Source organism: Gigantopelta aegis, chromosome 3 (assembly GCF_016097555.1).
Source record: "Gigantopelta aegis isolate Gae_Host chromosome 3, Gae_host_genome, whole genome shotgun sequence".
NCBI lineage: Eukaryota > Metazoa > Mollusca > Gastropoda > Neomphalida > Peltospiridae > Gigantopelta > Gigantopelta aegis.
Genome location: NC_054701.1, coordinates 47,654,602 through 47,675,019, shown reverse-complemented (window position 1 = coordinate 47,675,019; position 20,418 = coordinate 47,654,602). Strand labels below are relative to the sequence as shown.

At 38.4% G+C, this 20,418-nt stretch overlaps 1 protein-coding gene across 1 annotated transcript; it reads left to right on the top strand.

Annotated features, from left to right (window-relative positions):
* The first annotated feature begins 11,867 nt into the window (after positions 1–11,867).
* Positions 11,868–18,468, top strand: LOC121368143 (zinc finger protein ZFAT-like). The gene is made up of 4 exons (XM_041492737.1): positions 11,868–11,929; positions 13,406–13,557; positions 14,504–15,174; positions 17,371–18,468. The coding sequence occupies exons 2-4, from the start codon at positions 13,424–13,426 to the stop codon at positions 18,252–18,254; spliced, it is 1,689 nt and encodes a 562-aa protein (XP_041348671.1). The 5' UTR covers positions 11,868–11,929; positions 13,406–13,423; the 3' UTR covers positions 18,255–18,468.
* Positions 18,469–20,418: the final 1,950 nt, after the last annotated feature.

Here is a 20,418-nt window from a genome sequence, read left to right as displayed (position 1 = left end):
TCGGGGATCATCAAGTATACGAGATGTTTTATTGATTTATTTACACGGAAAATCTATTTTTTTCCCGGTGTAATAATTTAATAAATTGACTTAATTGATCGTTTTAATGATATCCAGCACACAGTAACGAATGCTATCACATAGTTAATAAACACAACCAATTTGGCGTTCAAGAAAAAAAGTTTAAAAAAAAGTCAACAAATTGCCTTTCAACATAATATTGTTCTAGGCTGTGGTGTACCTTGTTCTGTATACCTATACAATTTTAACCTATTCTTTTAAAAATTCAGCTTTTTAATATGTAAAACAATTTATAATTAAAGTTTTTTAAGGATCGCATTCCACTCTATATTACAGTCATAATCCAAATTATACCCAACCAATGGCACCATGTTTTTGCTCCTCATAATATGATTTATCAAAATCCATGGAGTGAAAAACTGAAAACGTATTATATTGTTTTTTTATTATATGCAAATAGTAACAAATATTAGGCATGGTAAACATTCGAAAGTGTCCTTTCAGATGAATACTTATTATTTTTATTTTGAAACAAATTACATCAAAACACTTGCATGTTTAAAACAGATTGCATTTGATATCATTATTACACTTGTTGATTGAGGTAACACACTGCCAATGTTATGATTATCATAAAATGCAAACATGGTCTGCACTCCTACACAAAAACTGAAACGTGTACCCCCCCTGTTTCACTTGGAAAAACAGAAGTATTTTGAAACATTCATATTCCACCTGCCCCCCCCCCCCCCCCCCCCCTCTCTCTCTCTACCTGCGTTTCTCTCTCTCTCTCTCTCTCTCTCTCTCTCTCTCTCTCTCTCTCTCTCTCTGCCTCTCTCTGTCTCTTACTGTCTGTCTGTGTCTCTCTCCGCTCTATCCCTGTCTGTTTATCTGCCCCTCTCTCTGCCTCTCTCTGTCTCTTACTGTCTGTCTGTCTCTCTCCGCTCTATCCCTGTCTGTTTATCTGCCCCTCTCTCTGCCTCTCTCTCTCTCTTTCTCTCTCTCTCTCTCTCTCTCTCCCTCTCTCTATCCCTGTCTGTGTCTGTTCTCCTCTGCCCCTCTCTCTGCGTCTCTCCCTGTCCCTGATCTTTCCTGTACATCTCTCTGTCTGTCTCTATCCCCCTCTAATAGTCTGTCTATCTTCACCCCTCTCTCTGCTCTCTCTCTCTCTCTCTCTCTCTCTCTCTCTCTCTCTCTCTCTCTCTCTCTCTCTCTCTCTCTCTCTCTCTCTCTTCTCTGTGTCTATCAGCTGTTTCCGTGATCAAAACCATATATCTGCACAATGCAGAGTCGAATGGGCATTTGGCAAAATAGTGGTTAATTCCATGAATCTCTGTCTAGTGCCTCGTCTATAGAAGGACAGCCACTCCCGATGTGATCCTTTACGATAATTATTGTACCGCCACAAAGAGGACTGCCGCCCCAGACTAGTTTACTACACCAAAACTAGCACAGAACTCATGTGAATAAATACATCTGTGATACCATAACTCATGAATCACTGTGTTCACGAAAGATAAGCATATTCTGCCCCACCGACTGCACCCGTCATGAGTGCTTCCACCACTACTATACTGTCAAACCCGTCATGAGTGCTTCCACCACTACTATATTGTCAAACCCGTCACGAGTGCTTCCACCACTACTATACTGTCAAACCCGTCACGAGTGCTTCCACCGCTACTATACTGTCAAATCCGTCACTTCATTTAAAGAGATTTTAAAAAATAATAATAATAATAATAAATGTGCAAGAGTTTCACCAAAGAGATGAAAAGGTATGCACAAATTCAAAATATGGAATATCATCAGGCATTATTTTGGTCAGTGATGCATCGTATTTGGTAGATATAGCTTCCAAATGAATATAAAAGATTCCTTGCTTAAATGAAAAAAATATATTACATGCACTCTGACGGGTCAACCGACGGGAATCGATCCCATACCGACAGTGCATCAAGCGAGCGCTTTACTACTGGGCTACGAACATTTATATACATGTACACTGTACATATAAGATTTGCATACACTGACCATATAAATACTACATTCATGAACCAAATTGTATTCTACATGTAACAAAACAAACAGTCATGACCTTCATGTCCCAGAGGACTTCCACTATTCGAGAAGACACACACACACCCCCCACACCATTATTATAGAGGGATTAAAACGAATCACTACGTATTTTTTTTATGGATTACAACTAATATTGTTGGTGGAATAATGGAAATACATGGTGAAAATGAATGAATGAATGAATGAATGAATGAATGTTTAACGACACCCCAGCACGACAAATACATCGGCTATTGGGTGTCAAACTATGGTAAATGTAAACACAATGTGATGATCAACATCAATATAAAAATTCAACAGTTAAATAAAAACACAGTGTAAAGGACTGTGTAAAAAGGCAAATATCACAGATATATATATATATAATTAAAAATTAGAATAAAACTCAGTATCCAGTACAAATTGCAATAAAAGTTCTGGATGGAATCGAAAGAATTCCATCACACTTCGTGGTCCAAATATATTTTTTCGAATTTCTTTCAGAAACTGACACTCCACCAAAATGTGACGCACAGTCAGAGTACACTGACAGTGCTCACACTGAGGTGGAGGATCTTTCTTTAAGATAAATGAATGGGTCAAGTAACTATGTCCGATGCGGGCACGACGCAAGACTATTTCATCCTTCCTGCACTGTTTATAGGAGGACTACCACTCTCCCAAGACTGGCTTACATGGTGAAAAGGTTTCAGGCCAACTCATTTTGTCTGAATAGCGCTGTCGTCTTTGCCTGAATTTGAGAATTTGCTATAGCACGGTGTGTGTGTGGGGGGGGGGGGGGGGGTCTTATCCGCTGAATTTGAAGAATTTGCTATAGCACACCGGTGTGTTTGTGGGGTGGGGGTCTTATCCCCCCCCCCAGTCCCGTACGCGTATGCATAGGACATCCGGACCTCTCCTCCCCCTCCCCCCGTCTCGTACGCTTATGATTCCACTTCCAAGACAGGGTCGACAAATCTAAGCTCGCAAAAGGAAGAGCTCAATAAACATTTCGATAGTGGACATGGCAAGCACCCCTGAATCACTGTGATGATATCTGAGGTTCGAGAAATGTGAGCATGAATATATTCTGCCCCATCAGAGGCACATTTTATTGTTGTGAAGTCCGTTATTTTTACCTAAATGACGAAATATTTACACCATCTTAATAAGTCTCTAGAATGATTACTGACTCCATTTTGGTACTAGTAACTTAAATGGTCATAAATTCACACGATACGTAAGTGACAATCCATCTTGTGCTTGCGGTAACCCAGTCACTGTTGAAGACGCAGAACACTTCTTACGCTTTTGTTCACTATATAGCATAGTTCGTAATATCCATTTGTCAGACGATCATAATCTTAATTATAACATTTTACTATGTGGTGACCCAAAACTTAGTGTTTAAAAAAAATAGTGCAATATTCAAATCTGTTCAGAACTTCATTATAAATACCAAACATTTTGAGATTAATAAAACCATTCTTCGTCTTTTTAAAACATATACTGCATTTAAAAAAACTCTCTCATCCACTCGCCTACTCCCCCCCCCCCCCCCCCCCCCCCCCCCCCACACCACACACAAATATCCATGTACATCAGTTTTCATACATGTCGGTAATTAGTTTTAATTATTTCTGGGAGCAAGAAAGAAGAGAAAGAAGAAAGGGGAAAAACGAAATATCAGAAGTGAAAGAAAAGAATAACGGATTGCAGATTTTATCTTTTAATGTTTGTCTCTAAGCCTCTAAGTCTCTGTAGTATGTTAAACTACAGTTGAAAACGTTCATGTAAAATTGTCAATAAATAAATTATACTATTTCTTCCAATATGTTTCAAAATATTCGTATTCACAGTTTTTAAGCAGAATACACCTTTGAATTTCTAATTTGGTTTTAATTGTCCGTTGTAATGATCGTAAGTTCAATTTTAGTTTTTGCATTTTTATAAAATAAATATAATATTTTATATCAATAATCATCCAATTTACTACACTGCTGTTTTGTTCATCAGGCAAACCTAAGATAACAACTAGTGTTATGTTTTATTTTATTGCTTGTAAACTATTAATATTATATTGTAAAATGTTGGGAGAGGCCTTAATATCTAGGCTAACGCCTGTTGTTTAAATCACTTATTACCACCATATCAAATAATGTAAGTTATAAAAGTAATTAGTGTATGTCCACGAAATCACAAGAGGAAACAATTATATGTATACTGACAATGCAACCTGTTTATGATCAAGCGTAGCCACAATACACATTATAAGCGTAAGAGACGTGGGTGGATGGGTGGGGAACAAATTCGGGCAAAAATTATCCAGATATTCGGGCAAAATGTGCTAACCTAAGACCTTTTTATTTCATTTCAACTTATTTTCGTGCTTATATCCAATTAAGGTTCAAGCACGCTGTCCTGGGCACACACTTCAGCTATCTTGGATGTGTGTCCAGGACAGTGGGTTAGTTGTTAATTTGTTAGTTAGTGGTTAGTGAGAGAGAAGAGGGTGTAGTGGCCTTACACCTACCCATTGAGCCATTAAGAACTCGCTCTGGGTTGGAGCCGGTACCGGGCTGCGAATCATGTACCAACCTGTACTCCGATGGCTTAACTAGTGCGCCACCGAGGCCGGTCAGACCTTTTTCGGGCAAAATGTGCTAACCTAAGACCTTTTTACCATGTATTTCAATCATTCCACCCTCAAATTTAGTTTGTAATACATGTAAAAATGCATAGTGATTCGTTTGCAACCCTATATAGCTGTTTGGCAGTAATGCTATGAGCCAGTCCCCCTACAAAAATGGGAGCCCCATTCCAGGGTCTCCAAGAGTACTTGAGTACTCTGGCACGGGCCAAGTCTAGCAATGTGCTAGTTTCTCCTTTTAAACTAGCCGTCCGTAACAACACTGAACATATAAACCGGTTTATAAATGCAATATAATGACATGATTTGGCGTCCACGTTCAGCGGTGGAATTAAGATGCATAATGCTATTTTACTTTATTCCGGGTCCGGGTCGAGTTTGACTCTTGAATACGTACTCAAGTCCAATATTTTGGACTAGTGGAGGCCATACCACGTACGCTTATGACAATATACATGTATGTTCTTCGTGATTCATCTGTTAAACAGTTCATAGGCGTAGACTGGGTGGGGTGGGGGGGGGGTGGTTCCGGACGACCCCCCCCCCCCCCCCCCCCCCCCCTGAAGCAAATGGTCCGCTTTCAGTAATACAACATACAGGTTTATAAATATGGAGTTTCGGGTGGTGCAAAAACAAAATAGAAAAAGGTCCACTTGGTTCATATTCGAACCCCCCCCCCCCCCCCCCCCCCCCCAGGTCCAGATCACGCTACACCCATGCAGTTGTGCTATCAATGTTGCAATCAGAAGACACGCTTATACAATCTGAGTCCAGACTCAAAGCCAGACGTCAGCAAAATATCCAGATATTAATTACGAATAGATGATATTAAAGTCTGGAAAGTGTAAGATGTGAGGTTTATTTTTATTTTATTTTTATTTTATTTTATTTTTTATTTTATTTTTTCATTCAGCACAAAGCCTGATTAAATATACCACCCTGCTTCGGATATTGCTGATAGTAGATCCGAATTTGGAATAAACGTCAATTTGGTGTCCAGGTTTTCGCGAACAGCCAATCCAAATGCAGCAAGTCTTTTTGAACTACAGGTTAACATTGCATTTAGTTAGATCTTCTACTGGAGACTTGAAGATAGAGTACCGGTAAGATTTGATTTTTGTTAAATTGTCAAAGCTGTCACTAGATAAAGTAAACCGTGTGACATGCAATAAATGACTGCACGGTTTTAAAGTGTACCAAGCCTAATAATATATACTGAACCGCAAAAGAAACGCGACACATGTGTGGCTGAGAAAATATGTTTCAATTTATTAATATCAAAGATAAATTTTGAAAAATCTGATAAAGTCAATTTATTGGATGCACTTTGACCACAGTCTCTGGGTCGTTTGCCTGTGTTCAGGTAGTGGGGGGATCCAGCACATCGAGATTGTAGGGCGTGACATGTTCAATACCGTGTATGTCCTCCCTGGGTGTTCAAAACGGCCATACACCGTCGGTACATGGAGTGCACGAGGCGGTTCACAAAAGCCATTGGCACCTGTGCCCACACCCTCAGGAAAGCTGCCTCCAGTTGCACACGAGTTGTCGGCCGTGGGACCACCTGGTTAAGCCGTCTCTGGATTTCATCCCACAGGTGTTCAATCGGGTTCAAATCAGGGCTGAGAGCCGGCCACGGCATGGTTCTGATGTTGTGCTGACGCAGGAAGTCCATGGTGATCCTGGCCGTGTGGGGGCGAGCATTATCCTGCTGGAACACGTGGTTATGGTGACGCGTGAAGAAGGGCACTATGTGAGGTGTTAGAATCTGGTCAACGTAGCGCTGCGCTGTGATGCCATTCCCTCTGCCTGCACCAACATTTTGGAACAAATGGGGCCCAATTCTCTGATTCAGGCCTATAGCACCCCAAAAACCATGATGCTTTGGCCACCCCACGGGTCTCTCTCCAGGACACATGCGTCTCTGTAGCGTTCACCCCTCCTACGCCACACCCTCACTCTGCCATCCGAGTTGGAAACGCAGTACCGGCTCTCGTCAGAGAAGACTATCAACCTCCATTGTTGATGCCGCCAATGTTGGTGCTGTGTAGCCCACTGTAGTCGTGTCTGACGGTGGCGGGCGGTGAGGACAGGTCCTCGAGCGGGACGTCGGCAAAACAGGTTGTTGGCGGCCAGTCGACGTCGTACCGTGTCGTCACTGATGGGTCGCTGTCCAGTGCCAATGGTCGCGCGAGCTGTCATGCTGGCCGTTCTGAAGCGATCATGGAGGTGTTGCCGGTTGATGTAGCGGTCCTGCCTGGGCGTGGTCACCCGGGGGCGCCCGCTGCGGTGACTGTCTGCAGTGCTGTTGGTGTTGATGTACCGCTGCTGTAGACGATGGATGGTGCTGACATGGACATTGTAAGCGTTAGCAACAACCAGGGCACGCTGCCCGACTTGCACCCCCCCCCCCCCCCCCCCCCCCCCCCCATCGGCCGATAGCTTGTTCTCTCTGTGCTGCTGACAATCGGGTCATACCTGATGCGTGCAAATTACAAATGCTAGGAACGCGGTTCAAGTTGGTTTTTATACCCATAACCTCCACGAGATGCACGTGCATTTCGGTTTTCATGACAATTGTTTGCGACTGCCACCCACGGCCTTCGAGACAGGTGCGTTTTGGCGTGTCGTTTCATGGAAAGTTGAAAGGGTACCTGCAATTTGGGTCTCAGTCATAAACCAGCATGTCTTGTAATATTGACAGTTACATCCCCGAAATAAATTGTTATAATTTACCATATAGAAATGACATTTAAAAATCTCGCGTTTCTTTTGCGGTTCAGTATATATATAATAGCCTAAAATAATAAATTGGCAGTACAAAAAGTAAACCAGTACACAGAAATACTATATAATTATTATAGTGTTTTCCTGCGGCAATCCCACTTGTAGAGAAAGAAAGAAAGAAAGAAATGTTTTATTTAACGACGCACTCAACACATTTTATTTACGGTTATATGGCGTCAGACATATGAGAGGAAACCCGCTGTCGCCACTACATGGGCTACTCTTTCCGATTAGCAGCAAGGCATCTTTTATTTGCGCTTCCCACAGGCAGGATAGCACAAACCATGGCCTTTGTTGAACCAGTTATGGATCACTGGTCGGTGCAAGTGGTTTACACCTACCCATTGAGCTTTGCGGGGCACTCACTCAGGGTTTGGAGTCGGTATCTGGATTAAAAATCCCATGCCTCGACTGGGATCCGAACCCAGTACCTACCAGCATGTAGACCGATGGCCTAACCACGACGCCACTGAGGCCGGTCACTTGTAGAGTTTTGAAGAGAGAGAGAGGGAAAAAAAAAAAAAAAAAAAAGTTATTTAGCTCTGAATTAAAGCTATACATCAAACTGACTTATATATACCACTGGAAAACAGAAACTACGATCTTGTATGATAGAAGGGGAAAAAGAAAGGAGAAAAAAAGAAGAAAGATAGACAGATGGATAGATAAGTATGTAATGATTTTTCTAATATGTTCCTTTACAGGGGCGGCACAGTGTAAAAAAATAGTGGTACGGATCGAGGTTGCCAGACTCTCCTTTCAAATTCACAGATACAAAAACAGTATGGCCATGAAGAATCCCTCTGAAAAGTGGTGCTGTTATTTGTTCAGTGAATAGGCCTATGGTAAATTTTAATGTGACTCTTGATAGAGAAATGAATACGAAATCCGCTCTTGTCGCATAGACTGTTCCTATACAATATATATGCTTTAAAAACACATAAATTTAAAGTGTCAGCTATTATGTACATTATATTGTGTGTTTCTTCTGTCAGACCCCGTTAAGAAGCGTTTATAATACCAAACTATAAGATCAGTATTCAGTAATGCATTAGGCGTCATGTTACAAAACATAATTTTAGTATTTCTTTCGTTTCCTCGGATTGTTTGCCAGGTTTAAGCTACACATGGCTATAGGCCTACTTGTTGTGGAACAAAAATAAATTTATACAATGAAGCAAAATGTGGTCATTCACACACCGTTTTATATAATAGTTGCAAATGTCTTTGGAATTTCATGAAAAATATACATTTTGTGTGTTGAAAAAAATGCATCTTACAACTACAATATCAAAAAAATATATTAACTACATGTATATAAAACAAATGTATTTGCTTGGTTAATTTTGTTTTATTTTTATCAAATTCTGTTTGGTAAAGAACATTTTTAAACTGACTAACCATTTTTACGCAATATTGTCAAAAACAGGAAGATAAATCCAGTCTAAATACCATACGATATATAATTATTAGTATTGTACGAAACAGACTTTACCAAAAACTATTGGAATATAAAAATCTGCAAGACTGCCCAAGTTAGCCTAGATACGTTTCGAGGGTGCATAAATGCAACAACAATTTTGGGAGGGAATTACAGCAATAACAAAGTTGTAATGACTGAGAAAATGAAATGTCTTGAGTGGTCACAAACAATATATTTGTTTTTGATTTATTGTTCGGTAAGATATTCATTTAGAAGGTTCAGCTATTTAGAAATGAGTATTTTTGTTTATACGAGACGCTGGATCTCCATTTTTTTCTCGGTGCTCTATCCAAAACTCATTCTTGTCGACCTAATGATCTCACGCTGTGTTTTATCCCCGACTTAGTAAGTTAGTATCGGTCGCATTTCATTGCCGACTGTTGTTAGTATTATGATGTTGAGTATATTACTGTTTGTGTAGGACTGATAAACACTTACTAGGAATTACTTCAAAACTATCTTAAATACACCTAAAATTAAAATGGGCATGAGTTACTCCTATTTCCCCTTACCTGTAAAAAAAACCCCCAAACAAGGTACGGTCAAGACTCAATAGACTAGTCAATGACTGGCACTTGTCACACCCTTGTTCTTAGAAGGTGAATTTCTATTTAACCTGTAATGAATAAAAATGACTGCTTTTTGCTGGCCACAATTTTGAGCCCTTGGAGTATTAACTTGCTGCTCTGATGGTGTGACAGGCAGAAAAATCTGTGTACCAGACGTTTCGTCCCCAGTCAGTCCGCCCCCAAGTCTGTTTGCCCCCAGTCAGTTCGCCCCCACGTGCATAACCAGTTCGCCTCCACAAAGGTACTAGTTCGCCCCCGTAAAGATACCACTGTGTAGATGTGAATGTGTGGTCTGGGCCCTTCTGTGTGTGCCGAGCGTCCTCTAGTGCCACCTTATGTATGTGTAAAAGTGCTATTTATAATTTTATGAAACGCACACACACATATTAATTAAACTGGTGATTATATCATCGGTGCCAGACTGACTCATGATCCGTCAAAATTGTGGAAACACAGACACACACACACTCTTTAACATGCATCTATAGTATTAGAAACAATACACTACAGTGCTGTCCGGTTTATCAGCGCACCTAAGCTTTCAAGGACCATTTTCTATGTGTTTCTCACCAATGAAGAAGTGCATAATCTGAAATACACTACAAACTGTTTTATGTCTGTAGTAAATAAACATTTTAAAATGGTGCATAAATATAGGCACCTACTTGTATCCAAAACGATTTGCATGTCCGATGATTCGGCGCAGTAGATGTAGATCATTGACCCCGCTATTTATAAACCGCCCATGACTTCACTTTTAGCCCATAAACGCTACACTATTGTCCCAGAATTATTTTAGTACTTTTTTGTTTTGTCTTGTTAAAAATATTACTATGAAAATGAACGATCACATATGACCCATCTCATGATCAGTTTCGGAATCGTTTTCTTGAGTGGCACAGTACTGCAGATGCATACATGTTCATTGTCATGCATGGCTAAGATTCCTACATGGATTTTATTTTTCTCGGATAAATTGTGCACACACGTGGATCTTATTTCGCTTTTATTTTTTGTGACAATTGTGAACTGGAATGACTGTCAATTAAGGTGTAAAATGTTCATTTTGTTTGCATTTGCCTGTGTTTTCTTTTTCGGTTTAAATAAAAAAATAACCGAACAAAAATAATTACATTTATGCTGTTTACTATAATTTTTAAAATGCGGTAAAGTTGTTTTTAGACTGGTTTTAACATTCTTAATATCAATAAGGATGACCTACTTCGCGTTTATAAACACGAAAACAGGTGAATGATTTATTTTGAAATTATTATATAATTATTGATAATTCTAAAAAAAAAATTAATTGCACCCTTAACAATAAATATATTGATACTTGATTAACCATTGAAAAAGGAATTGAACTTTAATTCGTTAAAAACTCCAACAACATGACAACTTCCTAAGCATACTCAAGCAAAATACCAAGTGCGCCGAATCACCGGACGCGCTGATACACAGGACACGGTTGTAATTGTTTAATTAAAAGTAATAAATAATTGGGAGTTTGGGGTGAACTGACAAATAGTTGGAGGCGAACAGGCAAACAGTTGGGGGCGAACTGGTACAAGGGGAAAACTGCCTTGGGGGTGAAATGTCATGGATTCGAAAAATTTTGGCCACTAAGAAGTCTTACTCATCCCTTTTGAGTGGTTAAAATGTTTTTTAAAAATTTCTGGTTGGGAACCAGTATCATAGTATGAACCTAGTATTTATTTAGAGAATAACTAACAAGCTACGAGGAATTATGAATTATCTGTCCCGATTGAATGAATGTTGTAAAACCGAGCCTCTGGCGAGGGTTTTACAACATTCATTCACGAGGGACAGATAATTTGTAACTCCTCGAGTTGGTTATTCTCTTTATTACCCATTGTTAATTTTAACTGATTTTTAATGTAAAAATTCCTCTGCAGTTTACAACAAATTCATCAGCCATTGCGTCATATAATCTTACGTGCATTACATGACATAATGTAAGTGACGTCATATTATAACGCCGTTCCTTCCACAGCCAAATGCTTACAGTACAAAATATTTCAACTGTATTTGCATTTGAAAATAATTATTTTTATATATTACTAAAGCCGCTGCTTATTAAACTATACCATTTCATGTTTACGAAACAAATGAGTCTATTTGTTTTTGTAAATCTTTGTAGATCGTATAACGTATGTGTAATCTGACTCATGAATTGGAAACATATGAATGAAAGTGAAGTTCCGGCCATGCCAAGCAACCAACCAAAACGTCGTGATTTTTAAGCCAGCCAATCAGTGGCTGTAGAAGCAATCTGCACACTGTGCAGAGATCGAAAAAATATTACCCTGTATATTTGAGCCCATATGGGTAATAAAGGTTTGTATTTACCAGCTTAAAGTCAGTGCAATTTTTTTTGTTACAGATAACTTAAAAAAAAAAAATATCAAGTATTTATTATTAAAAAAAAGGGCAAAATAAAAAGACAAACAGAAAATTAATTAAGTTGATCATATTATATCAATGGCAGGAAAATAGGGCAGGCCCTAATCTTGCTGGCGAAATGAGAATTTTTTTCGCCGAAAGTCTGCTGAAGTCGCTGAGTTATTAGCAGTAGTAAGAAGTCGAAGTCACCGTAATATTCTGGATTTAATCCGATTTCAAAAACGAAATCACACAACAGACGTCTAAACCCCGACTTGTTTATTGTCATAGCTCACTTGGAACCGTGTCGCCGTATGTCAGACAGTATTTTTACTTTGGCACCAGACTGTATCCTCAGTAATTGAGAACCGGCCTATAAACGGGAAATGGTTTCTGTGCACTAATGTACGATTGATTCAATGAAATGTTTTACCATATTAAATTTATTATCAAAATTAACAAAAAAATGCTCATGCCAGTTTTTGTTGTGAAGAGATTAAATACATGTTATAGTCTAATGTTGTAGCCTAAACATGTGTTGCACTGTGTACTGTGATTAGTCGAGCCTTGTTAATCCTCGGCCACATTCATTTCAGTAATGCCAGAAAATACTAATTAATAAGGAAATGTTTTATGTAACAACGCACTGAACACATTTTATTTATGGTTATATGGCATCAGATATATGGTTAAGGACCACACAGATATTGAGGGAGGAAACCCGCTGTCGCCATTTCATGGGTTACTCTTTTTGATTAGCAGCAAGGGATCTTTTATATATATCATCCCACAGACAGGGTAGTATATCACGGCACATATTCAACTACCTAACAATATCACGTTTTTAATAAAACATATCACTGTTTTTAAATTTTATTACCGAAAGTAGTATTTCATATCGAAAATATTATGATCAGAATCGAGTGTAAAATTTGTAATTATTCAAATTGAACGCGGAAACTGGCAAAAAATGTTCCGAAATGTACCCATAAATGTTAACTTCCCCTATTTTTTCAAGTCTAGATTAGGGCCTGATAGTATGTGTGGCATAATTATTTAGAGATATGTCGGGGAACATTTTGTTTTCAAAATCTTGATTAGCGATATTTGTAGTAAATTCACATTGATTAGATAGCAACTAATGTTTAATGTTTTAAAATTGTTTAGTGATTTCTGAAACTTGCGTAGAGAATCACGCCGCGATACTGAACAAAATGTTCCCTGTATGTGTGCTTCTCTTTACAAAATATTATATGCAATGATATAAATGAAACATATTGATGGGTACTATTATAGATAAATCTATTTAATATATTGTTTTAATTTAAAGTGTGATAACGGGTATATAACATAATTTATAGGATTTTGAATATTATTAAAACAAATGTAGATGTGTATAAATATATTATATGTATTCATTTAAATTTTCAGAATGTATGAGACTGGATAATGGATGAAGGGGTTAATGAAAGCTGCATCCTGGTTCTCCAAAAAGATGTCTTCGTCCAGTTTCAGTCGATTCAGCTGGCCACAAAACTCGACAATAATTCCCAGATGGAGATGTTTTTTCAGCTTTATCACTGGTGAATATTTTGTGGTTCTTTGAAGAAAAAGAGTGTATATGGCCACAGTTACATTATAAATTATTTATTTATAATTAATCTATGCTACATATCATTTACATTTACAGGTCTTGAATATAACAATGACAATGCTGTAGTTTAGATATAAATTGCCGTAGATTAGGGGTTTTACTGATGCAGATTTTGGCCACTGGATAAAAAATAAAATTGCTGTCAGATACTTTTTGGTTTTTACATTTGTTGCAAAACTTCCTGGAATAAGTTATGCATCACAGAAAAATCAATTTCTAGTTAACTTATACACACTGGTAATCGATTTTAACGTTGTTGTTTTTTTGCATTGAATGGTACAGCAGTAGTGACCTGATCAGTGAATTGTACCATATGTCTTTAAATTGTTATCAAATTTAAATGTGTTAACAGTATGTGTTATAAAAAATAACGGATTATGTTCTCACCAATGGTTGTATAAAATTTTTAAATATTACCAAAATGCCAGCATTTAATATATAACATCAAAAGCAAAGCATGTTTCCGTTGTCATCTGTTTATTAATTTTATTAACAAATGATAGTTTAACTATATTTTAATTGCTCCAAAATCTATCACAAACCTCTTTACACTGAATATCACTGTAACAATATGTATCAGTCAAATAGTGGCAACTCTCATCATTATTAGATATTCCAGATGACAGTCAGTACATATATCTTTGAGCTGGAATATGCTGACAAAGTACTTTATTTCAAAAACTTATTACTAAACATGACTCAGAGATATTAAAGAATACATTTAATCCAAGATTAGCATTGTAGCAACAAAAGATTTTATGCATATTTAATTATTTTCATGTAGCAATATATATATTAGGATGTTTTATATGTTGAATAAATAAGGAGCTGTTATTTTCCCATAAATATATTCATTTTTAAAATTCTTTTTTCAGTGTAATGTCGACCAATTTCAAAGGTGAAGGATTAGACATTGGTGTAATAGCTGATGGGATAAAACAAACATGTACACGCATGCCAAAAGAAGATTATGTCAACCATGAAAAACTTCCAGACCTCGAATTGAACAAAAACCACATTTTTAAGTATCGGGATGAAGATAGATCTTCTGATATCAAAGAACAAACAACCTATCCCGTAGTGGATGAACCAAGTGATCTTCCCACCGATTCGAATGCACAAAATTTGGAAGAGAAAAGTCTCTCAGTCAGCTTCTTGGAAAGTAATCAGAATCATGTACACTCATCAGACACATCTGATGGGCACCAAGATCTGAATGATCTAGACAACAGTCACCAGATTCAAGACAGTACAAAAACATGTGAATTAGATGTCAGTGCATCTGTGCAAGTAGGAAGCACTGAGACGTTTTCTTGTGGCTTAGAATCCGATGAGAAAGCACCTGTGTCTGACAAGCAGCTTGCATCTTCCCCAGTAACCTCGTCACACACATCGGTGAGAAAAGGACGGCGGAAATCTGCTCCAAAGCGAGCTGCTCCAGCAGAGGACGATGATGCTCTGGATATGCAGTTGTTGCTGACGCAGGATCATCTTGAAGACGGTGATTTCCTCACTGATGTCGCTATGAATCCGGTTGCTGATGAAGGTGATCATGTATTGGCTGTCTTTAAAGGGGCGAGACGTATCCCAGTGGTAAAGCGCTTGCTTGATGCACGGTCGGTTTGGGATCGATCCCCGTCGGTGTGTCCATTAGGCTATTTCTTGCTCCAGCCAGTGCACCACGACTGGTACAGAAAAGGCCATGGTATGTGCTGTCCTGTCTATGGGATAGTGCATAAAAAAGATCCTTTGCTGCTAATCGAAAAAGAGTAGCTCACGAAGTGGCAACAGCGGGTTTCCTCCTTCAGTATCTGTGTGGTCCTTAACCATATGTCCAACGACATATAACTGTAAATAAAATGTGTTGAGTGCATTGTTAAATAAACCATTTCCTTCCTTGTCTTTAAACCCCTGATAGTTGTTTCAGAATACGGAATACAGCATTTGGTGCTAATCAAGTCATGGTATACCTTGTTATACCGCCCATTTAGGGACCCAACTTATTTCTGCATTATAACAAGTTTGGTGTTATTACAATGTGCTAAAATATGCTATAATATTACAGCCCTTTTCATTCCGATTGATATGCTTGCATGTACTGATGAACAAATGCCCAAAGAGAGGCTCAAATGGGGTACGTTATAAAACTTGACGGAGGGGTGTTTGTTTAGAATTACGTAACATTTAAAGGTAAAAGGTAGTAATCATGATTTTCCATTACGGAATTGTTGAACAACCATCGGGGTGAGCAAAATATTTCTCCAAATTGTTTATTAAACTTCAAAAATGGCAGAAATCAACAGTTCATTTCTTTAAAATGTCAATTATTACACAAAATTGGCGAATTTGGCAAATGCCAGAGCTAGCCCATAACCATTACCTGAAACATAGCTGACATGTACCTGATTACGTCATACATTCAGTGAATGAGTGATTGGCAGACTACACCCAAGTTCAGCCAGCTAACATTTTGCTAATTATTTTGACTGGTTCCTGCAGTGGTAATTCGGTTTACTGTGTAGCCTAAAAAAAACAGTCTAGCAGTTGACTGAACATGACCTATTTGTGTATGTGCACATGTACACACACACGAGGTCAGCTATTTGTCACAAACTAGTAGATGGCACACGAGATCGTCCGATGACGGCATATTGGGTTGTTTTAGTATGCTTTCGTATACATGTGGGAATGTGTTGGTGGATAACGGGGAGTGGGGGGTGGGGGACGGACGGTAAAACGGGATAAATTTATATAAATTTAAATACAGACGATCTGTGCTCAAACATTTTTAGGCGAAAAGCAGGGATAGTGGTATACTGGAGGGTGGTATGATGTGGTTTGACTGTATTGAGCTAATTGAGCTTGCTGGTACGATTAATCTTGAGCAGATTTTAGTCAGAGAAACACTGCTGTCAAGAAGAGTTTTGTATAAATAATTGATTGTTAAAGCTACAACCCCCCCCCCCCCCCCAAAAAAAAAAAAAAAAAAAAAAAACAACCTGAATTTACATGCACTTTGGAATTTTCAATTAAATTTGAAAAACTCCTATCATTCTCATTATCTTAATATAAAAAAAAGAAAAATCCAATTTCTCCCACGATTTCAATCTGTTTCGACCCTTTCTATCAGTTTCTTCCGACTCTGCCTTCTGAGCTGTCCACACCATCGCCTACCTGTCTCAACTTCCTCCACGGTCTCTGTGTAGTTCCCTGCACCCACCTGGCATCCTAGTCCTCTGCCGCTAATAAAGCTGGTCTGACCCACGGCACTAACTAATGACCGCCGGTAGTAGGGGTGCATAGTAGGTGGTTACAAGTGCCTCTTAACAATGCCAGAAGTAACTACTGAACACTCCCCGAAGTGGTCAGACTAAGCCCACAGCTAAAAAGCTGATGGGAAATGGCAGGTGTGTGGCACAGATAGCCACAAGAGACAAGCACCTGTCGCGGTTGGAGAGACAAGGACTGGGATGTGGAGGTGGGCAGCGAAAGAAGTTGAAAGATAGGAGGAGTTGCCAGATCGGGAAGAAATGAGATGGAATTCAAAGGAGAGAAAGGAAAGGGGGCAGGGGGGGGGGGGGGGATAAAAAAATTTGAAAAACTTTTAAAATGTTAAAACAACAACTTTTTTTTATGAGACAAATAAAACTATTATTCATAATTATTTGCATCTGATTTATTTATCCCTAACCAGTTCCAATTTCCTCCATTAACTGATCAACAGTATATTTTCGTCTTTCAGATCACAAGGCTACATCACCCGACTCCGAAATGACTGATGCATATTTGTTACAACAATATTCAAAAGATTCCAGCTTTGAGCTTCCGACCATGGTGCGTGGCACTAACTATGGTCCAATGACCTCCAGACTGCACCCTAGAATTTCTTCTATCTTTACTAACAACCACAACACCTCGAAAAACAATCACCGAAATTCCATTTCGGCGGACGTCATCAGAAAACAGGGTCATTTGAGAACGACTGGTGGCACGGGTATAAAGAGAAATAAAGTCCAGTTCGCACTCAACTCGTCAGCCGATTGTAAATCCGAACTGAATGGTGCCGACCGACTTTCCGACTCTGGAGACATTTCCGACGAGCATGGTTCTACGACGGGTTTACTCAAGTGTGACTTCTGCAGCTTCACCTCCCACCGGAGATACAACCTCAACAGACACCGACGGATCCACACTGGGAACATGTTCAAGTGCGAAAGTTGTGGCCGCAAGTTCAACGAGCCGGGCAAGTTGAAGTCTCACTCGTGTAAAATCCCCGTTCCCAGATCTCCAAACAAACCCATGTACACGTGTGACGTCTGCAGCCTGCCGGGTTTGAAGTCCATCGAATCTCTACGACAGCACATACTGTTGGAACATGACATTGACGAAACATTTGTTTGTGTTAGTTGCAACCCTCAGGTAATATTTCACAGTCCTCAGGAGTTTAAGAATCATCTAGAAACGTTACACACTGTTAGCAGTCGGTACCTTTCGAAATCGCTGTGTAATGAGTGTGGAAGGGAATTCAAATATTTGGGCAGTTTGAAGAAACATAAGGAAAGCTGTGCAATGAGCATATATAAAGCAAAAGCAGCAGTAAAGGTGGAAAATTCCACTACATCATAATACGGTTCATACAGGTTATGAAATGTTTGCAGGTGTGGAAAGTCGAGGAATTTTCAGTTGGGTTATGGAATAGCTAATAGAAGGTTATGAAAAATGAAAATTGGTTGATATTTAATTTTCACTCATTTAAAGTAATGCTAAAAGAGAGCAATTTATATCAAAATATTGTAATATTTTTCAATTATGTTGATGTCACAGTAAAATCTAGGAAAATCATTAAAAAAAAGCAACAGAAAATGCCTTTAAAAAGTCTTACGGTAATTGTGTGCTTATGTTATGGTTTAAGCATGTTGTCCTGGGCACACATCTATCTAGGCGGTCTGTCCAGGACAGTGGGTTAGTGGTTAGTGACACAGATGTCGATGTATTGGCGTTACACCTATCCATTGATTTGTTAAAACATGCTCTGGGTGGGAGCCAGTGCTGGAATGCAAACTCTGTACTCTGTAAGTTGGATGGCTTAACCACAATACCACTGAGGCCAGTCAAGGTATGTCATGCAATTTGATTAATGACATTTAAGTGTATGAACTCTTGCATAAGTACAAGCTATTTTATAAACATGGATATGATTTTCTCCCATCCCTAGCCATGCAAGACTGGCGTATTCCATGATGTCAGCCCATGCGGAATAAATCGGTCTTGCATGACCACATGACTTCTATAGTTTGAGCTGATATTAACGTTGGGTGACGTCATGTAAACGGCAAAATAACGCAAGAAATGCTTTTTATATTTCATAAAAACAAGGAAACCTGCTGTCATAATGAAATTATACTATCATTTTTGGTTTACACTTTTAGTATACCAGTGTATACTTTTAGTATAAACCATTTTTGGGTATGATCTTTTCAGTGGTTATGATTATGTTATTGTAGGATAAAAAATAAAAAATGTAGGTTTTTCACGTTTTCCCAAAATGCTTTTTTTCATCTACTGGATGGGAGAAAAATAATCCTCCATTATGTATCCATGTGGGACAGGGTTATTCCACCCTCGGGTACATAATATGATGTCAGGGACTCGGCAAGCCTCATCCCTGACAACAAATTATGTACCCGAGGGTGGAATAGCCCTGTCCCACATGGACACATATGAAGGATTCTTTTAGTATGGAACAAAATCAGTACAACACTGTGTCTATTCTGCAATATTATGGATGAGAAAGAGTAAAGCAAAACATATAGTGATGGTGGAAAGTACCACTTCATTGTTAAGTATAGACTATTTTACATATTTAAGTATGTACAATATTTATTGAAAAGCAAAATATTACTTTAGATCATTAGTTGAAGTCAAGAGCATAAGAGTAAGAAATCATTGCGAAGATAGAAAAATACCACATCATTGTTAAGTATGGACTATTTTTACATACAATTATATGTATACATGTATAAGTATGTATAATATATATATTATTTTAACTGCGTACCATTAGTTTAGATTAAGTCAGTTAAAACTGAGACTAGTCTTCATATATTTATGGATTGCTACCTTCCCGGACTTTTATTCTGGGATGGACATTTAAAGAATTATATTTGGAGAATGGTGTATAACATGCATATATATATATATATATATGATACCTCATCAACATGTGTTTTGTGTCTGGACACACTGGTCATATTTGATCATGAGATAAAGATATTATTTGCAATATACAGTTTTGTCCTTGTGTTGAATATTATTCCATATCGTTCATCATCTTATTTACTCACCTTTATAAATACATGTAATAAGGCGAGATATATAGAGGATTCATCATGAGTATTTTTTAATATGGAAAATATCAACTGAGTCTATGACATAACGTGAAGTCGGCATTCTGAGGCTGAATATTTACAAGGATTTCATAAATAGTTTATTCGACGGCAGTTTTAAAACTGGTTCGTTTTACTCAGAGTAAAATCAGCCCTAAGTTCAGCCAGCCGTTTTTTGCTAATGTTTGCGAACTATTTTGGCTGGTTTCCAAAGTGGTCATTCTTTTTAACATGAAGTGCTTAAATCAGTTTGGCAGACATTTTTCTGCTCGGTCTGGCTGAACTCGACACTGCTTTCAATAAGAAATGTACAAAAGCTTACACCATATTGTGTTTACCCCATTCTTCCTTAATGTGCTGTTGGCCAATCGCGTTAGAGTTTAATCCCAGCTTTGTTAAGGAAA

Excerpts from the sequence above, each read along its gene's own strand:
- LOC121368143 (XM_041492737.1), top strand. The coding sequence starts at position 13,424 with ATGGATGAAGGGGTTAATGAAAGCTGCATCCTGGTTCTCCAAAAAGAT. Across the intron at positions 13,558-14,503 it reads TTTTTTCAGCTTTATCACTG|TGTAATGTCGACCAATTTCA; the intron begins GTGAATATTTTG and ends TTCTTTTTTCAG. Across the intron at positions 15,175-17,370 it reads GAATCCGGTTGCTGATGAAG|ATCACAAGGCTACATCACCC; the intron begins GTGATCATGTAT and ends TTCGTCTTTCAG.